This window comes from Mirounga leonina, unplaced genomic scaffold (assembly GCF_011800145.1).
Source record: "Mirounga leonina isolate KUSES-001 unplaced genomic scaffold, KU_Mleo_1.0 Mir_125, whole genome shotgun sequence".
Taxonomy (NCBI): domain Eukaryota; kingdom Metazoa; phylum Chordata; class Mammalia; order Carnivora; family Phocidae; genus Mirounga; species Mirounga leonina.
Window position 1 is genome coordinate 69,260,232 of NW_023270305.1, and position 13,999 is coordinate 69,274,230.

The following is a 13,999-nucleotide window of genomic DNA, read 5'->3' on the forward strand; positions in this document are numbered from 1 at the left end:
AACACCTTAACTAAAGAAAAAGAAATTAATCAAACTCTTAGATGTCTTTACACTCCTTGGAAAAAGACTCAATGTAGGGTCCCTAACTGACTGCTAGAACCACTTATACTTGCCTATGTCTAGAATGAACCTGATTCATCTTCCAGAATGCAGAGCTTCCAATGGCTCCCACTCCTTTTAGTTATAGAAACTAAAAAAACTTGTCTAGGAGCTCAAGTTATCCCCAGTAACCTCCTTATAACTCCTGTTAAGTTATACTACGGCTATCTTTAAAAAATAGTATCTTTTAAATGTAAGCTCATCCAAGAACAAGAGAACTACTAGACAGCCAAACTATATGCTCCCTTACTTATTCACCTGAGAGTTTCGGTGTGTTGCAAGTAACTGTCTAGTTAAGGCAGGCCTCCAGAGTCCCTTCCCGACCAACCTGACACAGAATAGTAGACAAACTTTCTACAGTCTTTTCCCCAACCTTCCCCTAAGAAGAGTGGGAAAAGAGTCATTTCTGTAATATGAACAACTTTGGCTGACTAACAATAGTTCTGCAGCTGAAATACTGGGGCACAATAGAAGTGGAAGCTGTTATCTATTATGTGTGTATGAAAAGATCTCTTAGACCTGAACTGTCTTCTAAGCACAGCAATTAGGAATTTATCTCTTTCCTCTAAGGCAACCTTGTTACTTAATCTTTAGGCAACAAAGCAATGGAAAGTATTACGTATAAGAGCTTTGGAATCAAAATTACTTCTTATTCTTCTTGTACGCCTTATTAGTACTGAAATTTGGGGCCAATTAATGAACTAGCTGAGACTCTAGCAAGTACTTAAAAAATACTAGTTCTAACTATCCCTGCCTTAGGTACCTGAAAGCCAGGTAGTAAGTAGAGGTAACAGATGCCTATAGGTTATGAGAATGACCAATGAGCATACAATGAAAAGAATATTCCTGTTTCTTGACCAACGTGAGAAAACAAAATTATGTACTCCTATAGTTATGAGCTTTAAAAAACAAAACTCTCCGTGTATTTTCAACTCATGAACAGTATGGAGCTTGCCTTCCAACATCTTAAAATTCTGTTTATTGTTCTGGTAGAATAGTGAAAGAAAGAAAGAAAGAAAGAAAAGAAAGAAAAGTAAGAAAAAAAGGAAGAAGAAAGGAAGAAAGAAAGAAAGAAAGAAAGAAAGAAAGAAAGAAAGAAAGAAAGAAAAGAAAGAAAGAAAGAAAGAAAGAAAGAAAGAAAGAAAGAAAGAAAGAAAGAAAGAAAGAAAGGGAAAGAAAAGAAAAAGAGAAAGAAAGGAAGGAAGAAAAAGAATACAAAGCTAACCTTTTTCCTTGGGCTTTATCTTCATTTGTTTATAAGAAAGTTAGATTAGGAAATGGATTAAGGCTTTTAAGTATACCTTTTGTTATTCAATCTCATAATCTATCAAAGGAATGGATCAAGAAGAGCCAACCACTCACATCAGTTAGGACTGGAATGGTAAGTTTAAGATACTTCTTGACCCGTACCCCCTACGGTGATAAGTCTTCTGTTGAGAAGCAGAATCCTCAGTGTCTGTTCCTCTTGGGAAATATTTCATCTTTCTATATTCTATATACCAAATCTTAGTAGCCTTGCCAAACAGGAATGGCAGTAGCCAAAGCACCAACTACAGAAAACATGGGCTAAGAGGATTACTGTGATTTCTAATCATAACCTATTATTATTAGTGGTAACCCAGGAAATGCACTGGGAGGAACTGCACATGCATGGTGCTGTGGAAGGAACTCTGAAAGCAGAAAGGCTGGTTACTACTGAATCTCGGATTCCTGCTCTAGTAACTGAATTTTGAGCAAATTATTTAATTTCTATGAGCCTCATTTTCCTTATCTTTAAAAAACAAGGAAGGTAAGTCCAAAGTTTCTAGCAAATTTTTTATGAGTTTTGGCAATTTTTATGGACTTATCATCAATTAATCAACAATTTTGCATGTATCTATTCAAAAAGGGTCTTATAGTATGCTGCTTGGGGATAAATAATACACTATATATAGCATCTTGACATTAGACATACTCTAGGGGTCTTGGTGAGGTTTCACTGTGGCTGAGGTAATCAACTGGTACCACCTACCCCTCAACATTGTTCCTGTCTAAAATTACCTTTGCCAGAGAACTCTGAGGTCTTAACCAAGGTCTCAACCAAGCTCTTGTCCAAGCATTTCAGCAAACTCAAAGAGGATGAGCAAGTCACATCCCAGTCCACAAGCTCTTTCACAGCTAAGTCCATGTAGACAGGGACTGACAGCCTCCCCCCCACAAACACACAAATCAAGCTCCAGAATTTTCAAAATGAATTATCACTTGCAACCTAGATGTTTAGTTCATAAAGGACATGGATCCTTCTTCAGTTAATAAAAGGAGAATTTTCCAGAAATTCAGTCCTGATTTGCCTGTTATCCAGATCCTGCAAACCACCTAAAGGAAGATATTTAAAATAGTCATTCTTGGGCGCCTGGGTGGCTCAGTTGGTTAAGCGACTGCCTTCGGCTCAGGTCATGATCCTGGAGTCCCGAGATCGAGTCCCACATCGGGCTCCCTGCTCAGCGGGGGGTCTGCTTCTCCCTCTGACCCTCTTCCCTCTCGTGCTATCTGTCTCTCATTCTCTCAAATAAATAAATAAAATCTTAAAAAAAATAAATAAATAAAATAGTCATTCCTATCAGTTCTCCAAGTTCTCACCTTGCAACAGATTAAAGAACTAAAAAAAAGAGACTAAGCTCATTTTCTAGGAAAGGAGGCTTTACAAAATTTGAGATTATATATCTTTAGTTTTTATTCAGTTTTTCAATATAAAAAGCTGTACAAAGACTTTTCTGCAAGTCCCATGCAGACACTGCCTGCTGTGTTTCTCAACATCTCTTATGTAAAGGTATGAAGGATATGCTTATTTAAAAATTTGGAAGCAGGGAAAAAGTTATCATTCAGAACAGTTACTTGCTTTATTGTCAGAGAAAAAGAACCTTAAAACCCATCACTTTTTTTCTTGTTCTCTTTGTCTGGTTTATTGTCTGAAATCTAAATTTATGAAAATGCAAACAGAAATCTTACTTCAGGTCTCTAGCACAATTATTTTTTCTCTATTGCCTTAATCTAACTTTTAGTTTCCCGCCATTATTACAAGCTATGGGGAATATTTTTTTCAGAACTATTTAAGTCATGTACTTAATTATAATTAAGTAAATAAATACACCATAGGCAGCACCATGTAAGAGAAAGACAACACCCGGAGTAAGAAGATGAGAATTCTAATACTAGCCCCATTACCACAAAGTCATGGGATCTTTGGCACCTTTCTTAAACTAAACCTTGGAAAAACTGTGAGTCATGCTACCAAATGGATGGTACTTGGAAACACATGTTATAATTACAAAAGTGGTAAGTAGTATAAAACAAGCACAGAAAACACCTCAGTCACAAAAATCAGAGGGATGGTTAAGAAGCCTTTACTCTGTCTTTCAGCTCTGAAATTCTAGAACTGATTTTTAGCTAGGAAGACTAAAATAGGCTTCATGGGGTATCTGTGCTAGGTGTGAAAGGCAGGACACCAGATTATACCTTCCAATTTTATGTATAATATATTTAAAGATGTGGCTTAGAATGGCAAGTGGAAAGATGATATAGATGTATATCTACAGAACTTATATTCTAGAGAAGTCTTCTTCCAGATAAATATTCTGAGGTCTGACATCTGAACTGAGTGCTTCACTCACTGGCTCCACACTCACAGAGCTAACCACCAATTCCACTGTCCCTGACCTGACTCTCCCCACCAAACCTCCCAAAACCCCCAATAATATTTAATTTAAAAGATAATTCATATAGCTAAGTAGGTTATTACAAAATCTGCATATAAAGCTCATAAAATATATCTCATAGCAACTAGTTACATTTTTTAAAGATAAATAACAATCCAATATTATTCAAGGTTTGACACTGAGATAATTTTTCAGCTTAAAATTACCTGTAGTAACCCTCCATCATCAAAACGTAGTACTTCTATTATGCTCTCCGACTGAATAAATGCTGTGAAGGAAACAAAACATACTATCACTTTACGGAAACATAAATCTGATTTAAATAAATATCTTTTACCTTAAAGTTAATAAATTACATATTTAAAAAAACATACTGCTTGAGGTGATGGTTAAAGAAGAAAATGCAATCCTGCAGGATTTTTAGCAACTATGAAATGCTTTAAAATAAAACAATACAACCGAATTAGAAAGTAGTTGTAACAACCTATAGGCTGTGTAAGCCACCCGCAAAATATATTCCTGCTATACTTCCAGAAAGTGCAAAACAGTCAAATTCAACTAGATGCAGGTGATTACTTTCACTGACAGACAACTGAAAATATCACAAGCACATGGAAAAGATCATTAGAGGATTCTATTACCAAAAAAATAAGCCAAAATTCTGTATCATCTGCTCTTTTACAGCGATGATAGGACCTAGAATCAACAGTCAAAAGAAACTTGGAGGGAGAAGGGACAAGGAAAATGGCAAGCGATTATTCTATTCCAAGAAACTGTGTACAACACAAAGACAAGATATTCAAAAAGCTCACATACTTTTACCATATGATCTGGCGACTGTGCTCATGGGTATTTACCCAACTGATTTGAAAACTTATGTCCATATAAAAATCTGCAAGCAATTCTGTATAGCAACTCTATTCATAATCACTCCAAACTGGACACAAGATGATATTCTTCAATAGAGGAGCAGATAGACAAACTATAGTACATCCACACAATGGAATATTATTCAGTGATAAAAAGTAAAATAAAAAGCTACATACTGTTTGATTCCAAGTACATGACATTCTGGAAAAGGCTATACTAACAGAGATGGTAAAAAGGCAAGAGGTTGCTAGAAGTTTGGGGAGAGGAAAGATGATGTAAGTGAAGCAAAGGAAATTTTTCAGAGCAGTAAAACTATTCTGTATGACACTGGAATGGTAGATACCCGGCATTATGCATTCATCAAAATGGAACTTTAGAGTGAACCTAATGTATGCAATTTAAAAAATCATTTGGGAAACCAAGGGATCCTGGGATGAAATGTAGAAGATGACAAAATAATTTAACTATATAGCAAATGTATGAAACCATCTTACTGAAGTGGGGGGGGGGCAGAGTGGAAAGAGGTGCTGACAAAGTAATGTGAACGTGAGTGGAAGCTGTAAAACTAAAGGTAAAAGACTAAAAGAAAAAGAAACTGTACATAAGCACTATACCCTAACTGATAAAGTTATTTCCCATGGGAGCTTGAGTTAACAATTCTGATGTCACTATACATGTTTACTGGAACTGCACAATTAAATACACAGATGGTAAAAGTCAGACTTTTCACTACTAGAGTAAGAGTTTACACAAAAGCAAGGGGAAGAAGCTATAATGATCCATGTGGTAATGAACTGAGTTAGCAACATCAGTATGAATTCATATTTAGTTTAATATAGTTATATTTAGGAATATTTATAAATATGTGTATATGCAGGGGTTAGTATACACATATATATTTTCTTGCTCTGTCAGTTAAGAGGGCCTAGAATAATGACACCCCAGTAGCATAGGGCAGACCTAAAGCACAGATCTTGGGTTCTAATACCATTCTTCAATAAAAGGAATCAGGGCTTCTTAGAAAAATGGCTCAATCTAGGACCAAGGCAGGATATATACAACATGAAATTGGAGCACCTAATGGTGCCAGAAAGTAAGCAAGTGCTAACCATCCAAAAAACCAAAAAATCCTGTACGGATGAGAATTTGTCAAAGGGATCTAAGAATTAACATTAAGAGTTAAACCTGGAACAACTTGAGCAATACAACAGTGTTGGATTACAACCCAAAATATAAAATAAATACCATGAGTCCATACTGATATAAATAAGTAATTGAATAAATAAATAAACAGGGGAGAAGATAAGAGACTCCCAGGCAGAATTCTAAATAATTTATGTATCTAGAAGCTGGAGGATAACTCCCCATCTTTTAACAAGTGTGGGATGCACATAGGGACTTCCTTCCAAAAACAGTATGGAAAGGAGGGGAAAAAAGAGTAATTTTAAAGTGGAGAAATCTGACAAATGTTACCCCAGTCAGATGATCAAAGTCAACATCCTCAGTGAAATGTCATGCTGACATATGTACCCTTCATATGACATAATAAAAATGGTATTTTATCTTTGTGGTCTTCCTCCCCAAATCACATAACCCCAGTCTCATTAGAAGAAAAACATCAGACAAATCCCAACCAAGAAACATTCTACAAAATATCTGAGGAGTACTCCTGAAAACTATCAAGGTCATCGAAAAGAAGTAAAGTCTAAGAGACTGTCACAGACCAGCGAAGCCTAAGCAGACAGGACTACTAGATGTAATTAATGTGTTATCTTGGGGCGGGGCGGGAATGGGTGCAATCCTAGAAAAGAAAAAGGAAATTAGGTAAAAACTAAGGAAATGTGAATAAAATATGGACTTTAGTTAATAATCATGTATTAATACTGGTTTATTACTTGCAAAAAAAAAAAGGTACCACATTAATGTAAGGTGTTAATAATAGGGGAAAGTGTGGGGAGGATGGGAACTCTGTGCTATCTTTAAAATGTTTATATAAATCTAAAGCTGTTTTAAAATAAAAAGTTTATGTGGGGGGATGCCTGGCTGGCTCAGTCGGAAGAGCATGTGACCCCTGATCTTGGGGTTGTGAGTTTGAGCACCATGGGTGGGTGTAGAGATTACTAAAAAAAATAAATAAATAAACTTTAAAAAATAAAATAAAAAGTTGACTTTTAAAAAACACGAAACAATGGTATTTCATTTGGCTTAATACAACATTCACTGACTCCTCTTTGTTGGTCTTTTGAGTATTCATCAGGGAAGCAGCTTACTGTCTCATCCACACATTCCTGGCTTTTCCAGTCTGACTAAAGCTGAAAGCCAAGCAGCAAGTTAAGATACCAGCTAATTAGATTACGTTACCTAACTGGATGGTATTTCCTGACTGCCAAGCATCACTCTTCCCTTGTTCTAGTAATCACATCCCGATTTTATTTTGGGAAAGTCCTGTGTCAATCTGCCTCACTGCTCATTCCCCAGCAGTTCTCAATGTAGAGAACACTCCATAAATACTGAGTGCCTGAGCGAAATCCCACCTTTTTTGCTTAGAAGTAAGTGCTGATATTTGCATTTGTTGATGCAAATGATCTCTTTCCGGTTTGTTATCTAGTCCTAGCTTGTAGTTAGTTTCAGATTCATATTGTGAAGGTAAAAGGCTCTGCCTAGCTCACCCAGCCCATTTCCGTCCTTTCCTCCACCTTTTAACATAAACTGAAATTTAGATGACCCAGAAAGTATCTTTCTGTTATACTCCTGTTGAAGACAGATTTATTGATGTAAGAACACAATGAACTAACAAGAATTAACTGAAGAGCCAGATGCTCACAATGGAAGAGATAAAAAGTAGGAGCTCCTAGTTCGAAGCTTTCCATCTAATCAGCAGTAAGAAAGTACCAGAAACATGATCTATTTGGAGGCTGCTATTAGAGTTATGATATAATGACTATCACCTAACTTCCCATCATCAAGCTAGATCAGACCTTTAGCTAACTGAGGAGAACTTAACTATATAAAGATAAAGACAACTACATAATTTGGTTGTATTAATTAGGAGCTTTTTAAAAAACATGAAATACCTTATTTGAAAAAAATTAGTAACAGTTGCTGTTTTATAAAGTCCTAAAAGGAAAATACTGTGTTATATATCATCAGTTCCCCTTAAAAGATATAGAAATGAATAGGACTCAACTCAGGCATGAAATAAATGTTAAGAATATTTCACTTTAAATGGCCAGTTATAAGAACTTCAACTTTTATGCCTAGAAAAATAAAACTGACACTAGATAAGTACTTAATCATTTAATGCGTTAACAATGTTAGGCTGTAAAATACAAAAACTAACCAAAGCAAGTCAAATTCCCCCATTTCTGGATTTAAAGCCACAACTTACAGCTACTTCCTCTCCCAAGAAGTTTTCCCCCTAATTTTATATTTTAAATGAACCCCAAATTATCCCAATGTTCCCCAGTTCAAACAGCACCCAGATGTTATAGAAATAACATCCAATAATTATCATCACTATATTATTATTAATAATAATAATGATAATAAGCTAATCCTATGACACAGACATTATAGGTTCCATTTTAAAAAATAAGTAGGCACAGTGAGGTTATGCATGAGGTCACTCAGCAAGAAAAGTGGCTAGAGAGAGACTATCAATTTCAGCCAAAGGACCCCAGAATCTATGGTTCTAAACCCATCACTATTTACTTACAAAGTAAATTTGACATTAAGGCTTAATGGCACCTTGAAGCAACCTAATTTCTAAAATTAGGCATATAGTTCCAATAACAAGTAAGGAAAGAAGGAAGGGATTTATATTTCTGGCTTTTATGATTTTGTAGGCATTAACTCTGTGAAGCTGGGCTCCAGAAGATGTACTTTAAGGTCCCTGTATCCATCCACATCCCTGTGATGTCTGAGAGGAACAAAGACATTTCCATACAGTGTAAAAATCTCCATGTGTCGGTCTTTAATCACTCACTTTCAAAACAGAAGTTGAGAAACTGAGTTTGTTTACTTCCCTATTTCATTTAGTAATGAATGACACAAGAAAAATACCTTCGCTTTAAAGGCAAATCTTTCTTCTTTTCCTGAACATTACAATCTGCCTGTTTTCATACATCTTCTAAAATAATTGATGAAAACAACGAATGTAAATAAGCAGTAGAAATATGTGTCATAAGGGTGTGTGTATATGTATGTGTACCGGGCATTGGGATCCTAGGCTGTCACCATCGATTTTCTACTTTCTAGCCTTCAAGGTCTCCTCACCCATAGGGGAAGAGGTTGGGCTAGTTAAATAAGTGACTTTTTTTTTTTTTTTTTTTTTAAATAACCAGTAAGCAAAGAGAGGGCCACACAGGCAGGACTTGGAAGGGCACTCAAATCCTGTGTCGAACAACCACCCTGCCTGGAATATTCTCCTGGCTAGTGTTTTCTCTTCCTTCAAGTCTCACCCTGAACACCATCCCTCAGCCAGGTTTTCCGTAACTGCTCCAGGCAGCTCTCTGTCATCCTCTATCATCTGCCCTATTCTAAACTCATCACTAGTTCTTGGTTTGCTTGTCATCTAGTTCAAAGTCTGAAAAATGGCAGACAACAAAATTGGTTAAGGGATGCCTGGGTGGCTCAGTCGTTAAGTGTCTGCCTTTGGCTCGGGTCATGGTCCCTGGGTGCTGGGATCGAGCCCCACATAAGGCTCCCTGCTCAGTGGGGAGCCTGCTTCTCCCTCTCCCACTCCCCCTACTTGTGCTCTCTCCCTCGCTATGTCTCTCTCTGTCAAATAAATAAATAAAAAATCTTTAAAAAAAGAAATTGGTTAAAATAATGGTATTATTATTTCAGAACTCATCATTATTAATGTATTATCTCTTATAGTTACACTTGCTCAGGATTTTATTTCAACAAACGATCACTAACAAAAATTTTTAAACATTCTGGACTCGATTTGTGTGAGTCCCTTCTATCTGTAAAGATACTCTGACTGAAACCTTGTTTCTCCCCTCATTAATTTTCTTATCTGAAAGATGTAATATACACCTAAGTTATCTTCTTCCCACATTAAAAGTGCAAAGGAATTCATATATGTCAAATTCTAATTTTACCAAGACCACTCAATATTACCAAACCCCTAAGTAGGCTGTGGCCATGTTATTTACTCCAACTCAAAATATAGATTTATGCAACTCAGATGTGCCAGATATACACCATACACCCAAAGAGGTGAGGCACATATATTTTCAAAATTAATTTTATAGTTTATCATAAAATACCATAATTAATTTTCATTTTATCCTGAAGTACTTAATTTATATAAAAAGATCAGTAAACTTAAGTTTTAAAATGAATATCTGAGAACCACCAACTACTCTAAAGAAGCAGAAAATCACTAATACACTGAAATATATCCTACTATGCTCCCTCCCCAGCACAAGCAGGGATTAGGGGGAGCACCAGAGGCACTATAAAAAACAAGCAGATCAGGGGCGCCTGGGTGGCTCAGTCGGTTAAGCGGCTGCCTTCGGCTCAGGTCATGATCCCAGGGTCCTGGGATCAAGCCCCGCATCGGGCTCCCTGCTCGGTGGAGAGCCTACTTCTCCCTCTCCCTCTGTCTGCTGCTCTGCTTACTTGTGCGCTCTCTCTCTCTGTTAAATAAATAAATAAAAAATCTTAAAAAAAAAAAACAAGCAGATCACAATAACAATATAAAGGCTCTGAAAATTAAACTGTTCTGCAACCATAGCTCACAAACACAAAGGGATCTCTGTGATAAACCTAAAAAGGCTGACTGCCTACTAAAATAAAAAATTTAAATAGTATCCAAACATAATAGAATCAACCCAAGTGTCCATCAACAGATGAATGGACCAACAAAACAAGGTATATAAATACAATGGAATGTTCTTCAGCAATAAAAATGAATGAAGTTCTCATACATGCTACAAACATGGATGGACCTTGAAAACATTATGCTAAGTGAAATACATCGGACCCAAAAGGACTAATATTGTGATTCCACTTAAATGAAATATTTAATATAGGCAAATTCATTGAGATAGGAAGTACATCAGAGGTTACCAGGGGCTGAAGTAAGGGGGGTGGTGGGAGTTATTGCTTAATGGTTACTGAGTCTCTCTCTGTCTGGGATGATGAAAAAGTTTTGGAATAGATAATGGTAATGGTGGCACAACAGTGAATGTAATTAATACTACTCTAGTGTACACTTATAATAGTGAATTTTGTGTTACATAGACGTTACTAATTTTTTTCAAAAAATTCCTGCAGACAATTAAAAAAAAAAAAAAAACTACACACTACATCTCATTAACTTGGACCAAAAACAAAAAGTACAACAAACTATTAACAAATTGAATCCAGCAATGTATAAAAATTACACATCATGACCAATGAGATTTATTTAAGTTCTACAAGACCGGCTTAAAATTTAAAAACAATCAATGCAATTCACCACTATCAACAGGCTAAAGAAGAAAAATTACTTGATCATATTGACTGAAACTGAAAGTGTACTTGACAAAACCCAACACCCACTCATGACAAAAACTCTCAACAAGACTGGAGAAAAACAGAACTACTTCAACCTTCAGGTAATACCTTATTTAATGGTTAAAGAAGGAAAGACTGGGAACTTCAGGGATGTGGCTCTTGCCATTCTTTAACATAGTGCCAGAAGTTCTAGTCACTACAACAAAGCAAGAAAAAGAAAAACCTATACACTGGAAAAGAAATAACACTATCCCTATTTGCAGGTTACATAACTGTCTATGTAAAAAATCCCAACAACTCAAAAGCAAACAAATAAAAAACCTCCTAGATCTAATAAGCAAATTTAGCAAAGTTGTAGATGTTGGAATTATTAAACACCTTAGGTTAGCTGTATTAAAAATGTTCAAAGAATTAAAGGAAACCATGGCTAAAAAACTTTAATATTAATAAGGAAAAAGAATCTGTAAGAAAAATCAAACTAAAAAGTATAGTAATTGAAATTCCCTAGTTTATACTAAAACATTATAAGCAATATTAAAAAAAAAAAGGGGTAAAATGTGGCCTATACACAGGAAAAAAAATACAGTGGATAGAAACTGTCCCTGAGGAAGTCCAGACATAGGACTTACCAGGCAAAAATGTTACATAAACTACTGCAAGCATGTTAGAAATAAAGGAAACCACATGCAAAAAAAAAAAAAACCAACTAAAGGAAAATATGCGAATGTTGTCTCACCAAATGGAAAATATAAAATTAGAAATCAGTAATGCGGTGTAGTTTAGGCAACTCAGAAAGTATGTGGTAATCAAAAAACAATCCTATGAGTGGATAAAGAAGATGTGATACACACACACACACACACACACACAGTGGAATTACTCGGCCATAAAAAAGAATGACTTGCCATTTGCAACAATATGGATGGAGATAGAGAGTATTATGCTAAACAAAATAATTAATAGAAAAACAAATACCCTATGATTTCACTCATATGGGGAATCAAATGAACAAAGAGGAAAAAAGAGAGGGAGGCAAACCAAGAAACACACTATTAACTATAGAGAATGAAGTGATGATTAACAGAAGGGAGGTGGGCAGGGGGATGGGTTAAATAGGTGATGGGTATTAAGGAGGGCACTTGTGATGAGCACTGGGTGTTGTATGTAAATGATAAATCACTAAATTCTACAACTGAAACTAATGTTGCACTGTATGTTAACTAGCTGGAATTAAATAAATACTTGGAAGAAAAAAATCCTAAATAACCAATGTGTCAAATAAGAAATCAGAAGGAAAACAGAAAATATTTTGAAATAAAAACCAAGGCACAGAATACCAAAACTTATGAAATGCAGGGAAAACAGTGCTTAGAAGAGAATTTATAGCTGTTATTTGCCTATATTAAAATAAAACAAAGATCTCAAATAGCCTAACCTACCATCTTAAGAAACTAGAAAAAGAAGAGCAAACCAAACCCAACACAAGTAGAAAGAAGAAAACAGTACAAGTTAGAGTGAAAATAAATAAAATTGAGAACAGAGAAATTAATGGAGCAAAAATATGGTTCTTTTGAAAACATCAACAAAATTGACAAATCTTTAGCTTAGGCTGACCAACAAAAAAAATTCATGAATGAAACAGGGACTATGACTGATGACCTAACAAATAAAAAAGAACCTTACAGAGAAGTGAGTATAAGAGAATAACTAGGAACAACTACACACTAACAACTTAGCCCAGGTGAAATGGACAAATAAATAACTAGAAAGATATAAACTACTGAAATTAACTGAAGAATAAACGAAAATGTGAATGGATCTATAACAAGAGGTTGAATTAGTAATCAAAACATCTTCCTACAAAGAAAAGCTTAGGGACATACAGTTTCATTGATGAATTTTACCAAATGTTTAAAGAATTAACACCAATATTTCACAAACTCCTCCACATTATAACAGAGAAGGAAACAGTTCCCAACTTATTCTATGAGGCCTTAATACTCTGATACCAAAATCAGATAAAGTTATCACAAGAAAAGAAACTACAGACCAATATCCCTTATGAATATGGATATTGAGTTCTCAACAAAATGCAGCAAACCACATCCTCCAACATACGTAGAAGATAATCTAAATAAATGAGAAGACATTTGGTGTTCATATTCTGTAAAACTTAATAATGTTGAGACTGCTATACTCCCCCCAACTGCTTTTTTCTAAATTGATATTTTCACCCTAAAATTCTTAAGAAAATGTAAGGGACCCATAATAGTCAAAACCATCTTTGAAAAAGAACATAGTGGAGGACTCACATTTCTTGATTGCAAAGCTTACTGCAAAGCTACACTAATCAAGACAGTGTGGTACTAGAAATAAATGTATAGATTAATGGAATAGAACTGAGAGTCCAGAAAGATCAATCACATTTATGATCAATCGATCATAAATTGTGCCAAGACAATTCAAACAAGGATAGGACAGTCTTTTCAACAAATGATGCTGGGAAAACTGACTAACTACATGCAAAAAACTGAAGCTGGACTCTACCTCACACTACATGCAAAAATTAACTCAAAATGGATCGAAGACCTGAGTGTAAGAGTTATAAAACCCTTAGAAGATAACAGGTGAAATCTTCCCAACCTTGGATTAGGCAATATTTTTCATCTAAGAGAGCTAAGCAATCAAAGACAAATACAGACACACTGGACCTCATCAGAATAAAAACCTTTGTGCTTCAAAGGGCACAATTAAGAAAATGAAAAGATAACCCACAGAATGGGATATTTTTGCAAATGATTTATCTGTTAAGGATATGTATATAG

General features: G+C 35.4%; 1 protein-coding gene across 2 annotated transcripts in view; it reads right to left on the reverse strand.

Moving 5' to 3' along the window:
* The window catches only part of TMEM131 (transmembrane protein 131), a 240,722-nt gene that overhangs the window by 164,994 nt on the left and 61,729 nt on the right, over window positions 1-13,999 (reverse strand). Inside the window, exon 2 of one of the 2 annotated variants that reach the window (XM_035001727.1) lies at window positions 4,001-4,062. The exons of the other annotated variant lie outside the window; for it this stretch is intronic. Within the exon in view, the coding sequence (XP_034857618.1) occupies window positions 4,001-4,062 (62 nt within the window). The remainder of the gene's footprint in view (window positions 1-4,000; window positions 4,063-13,999) is intronic. 2 annotated transcript variants of the gene reach the window in all.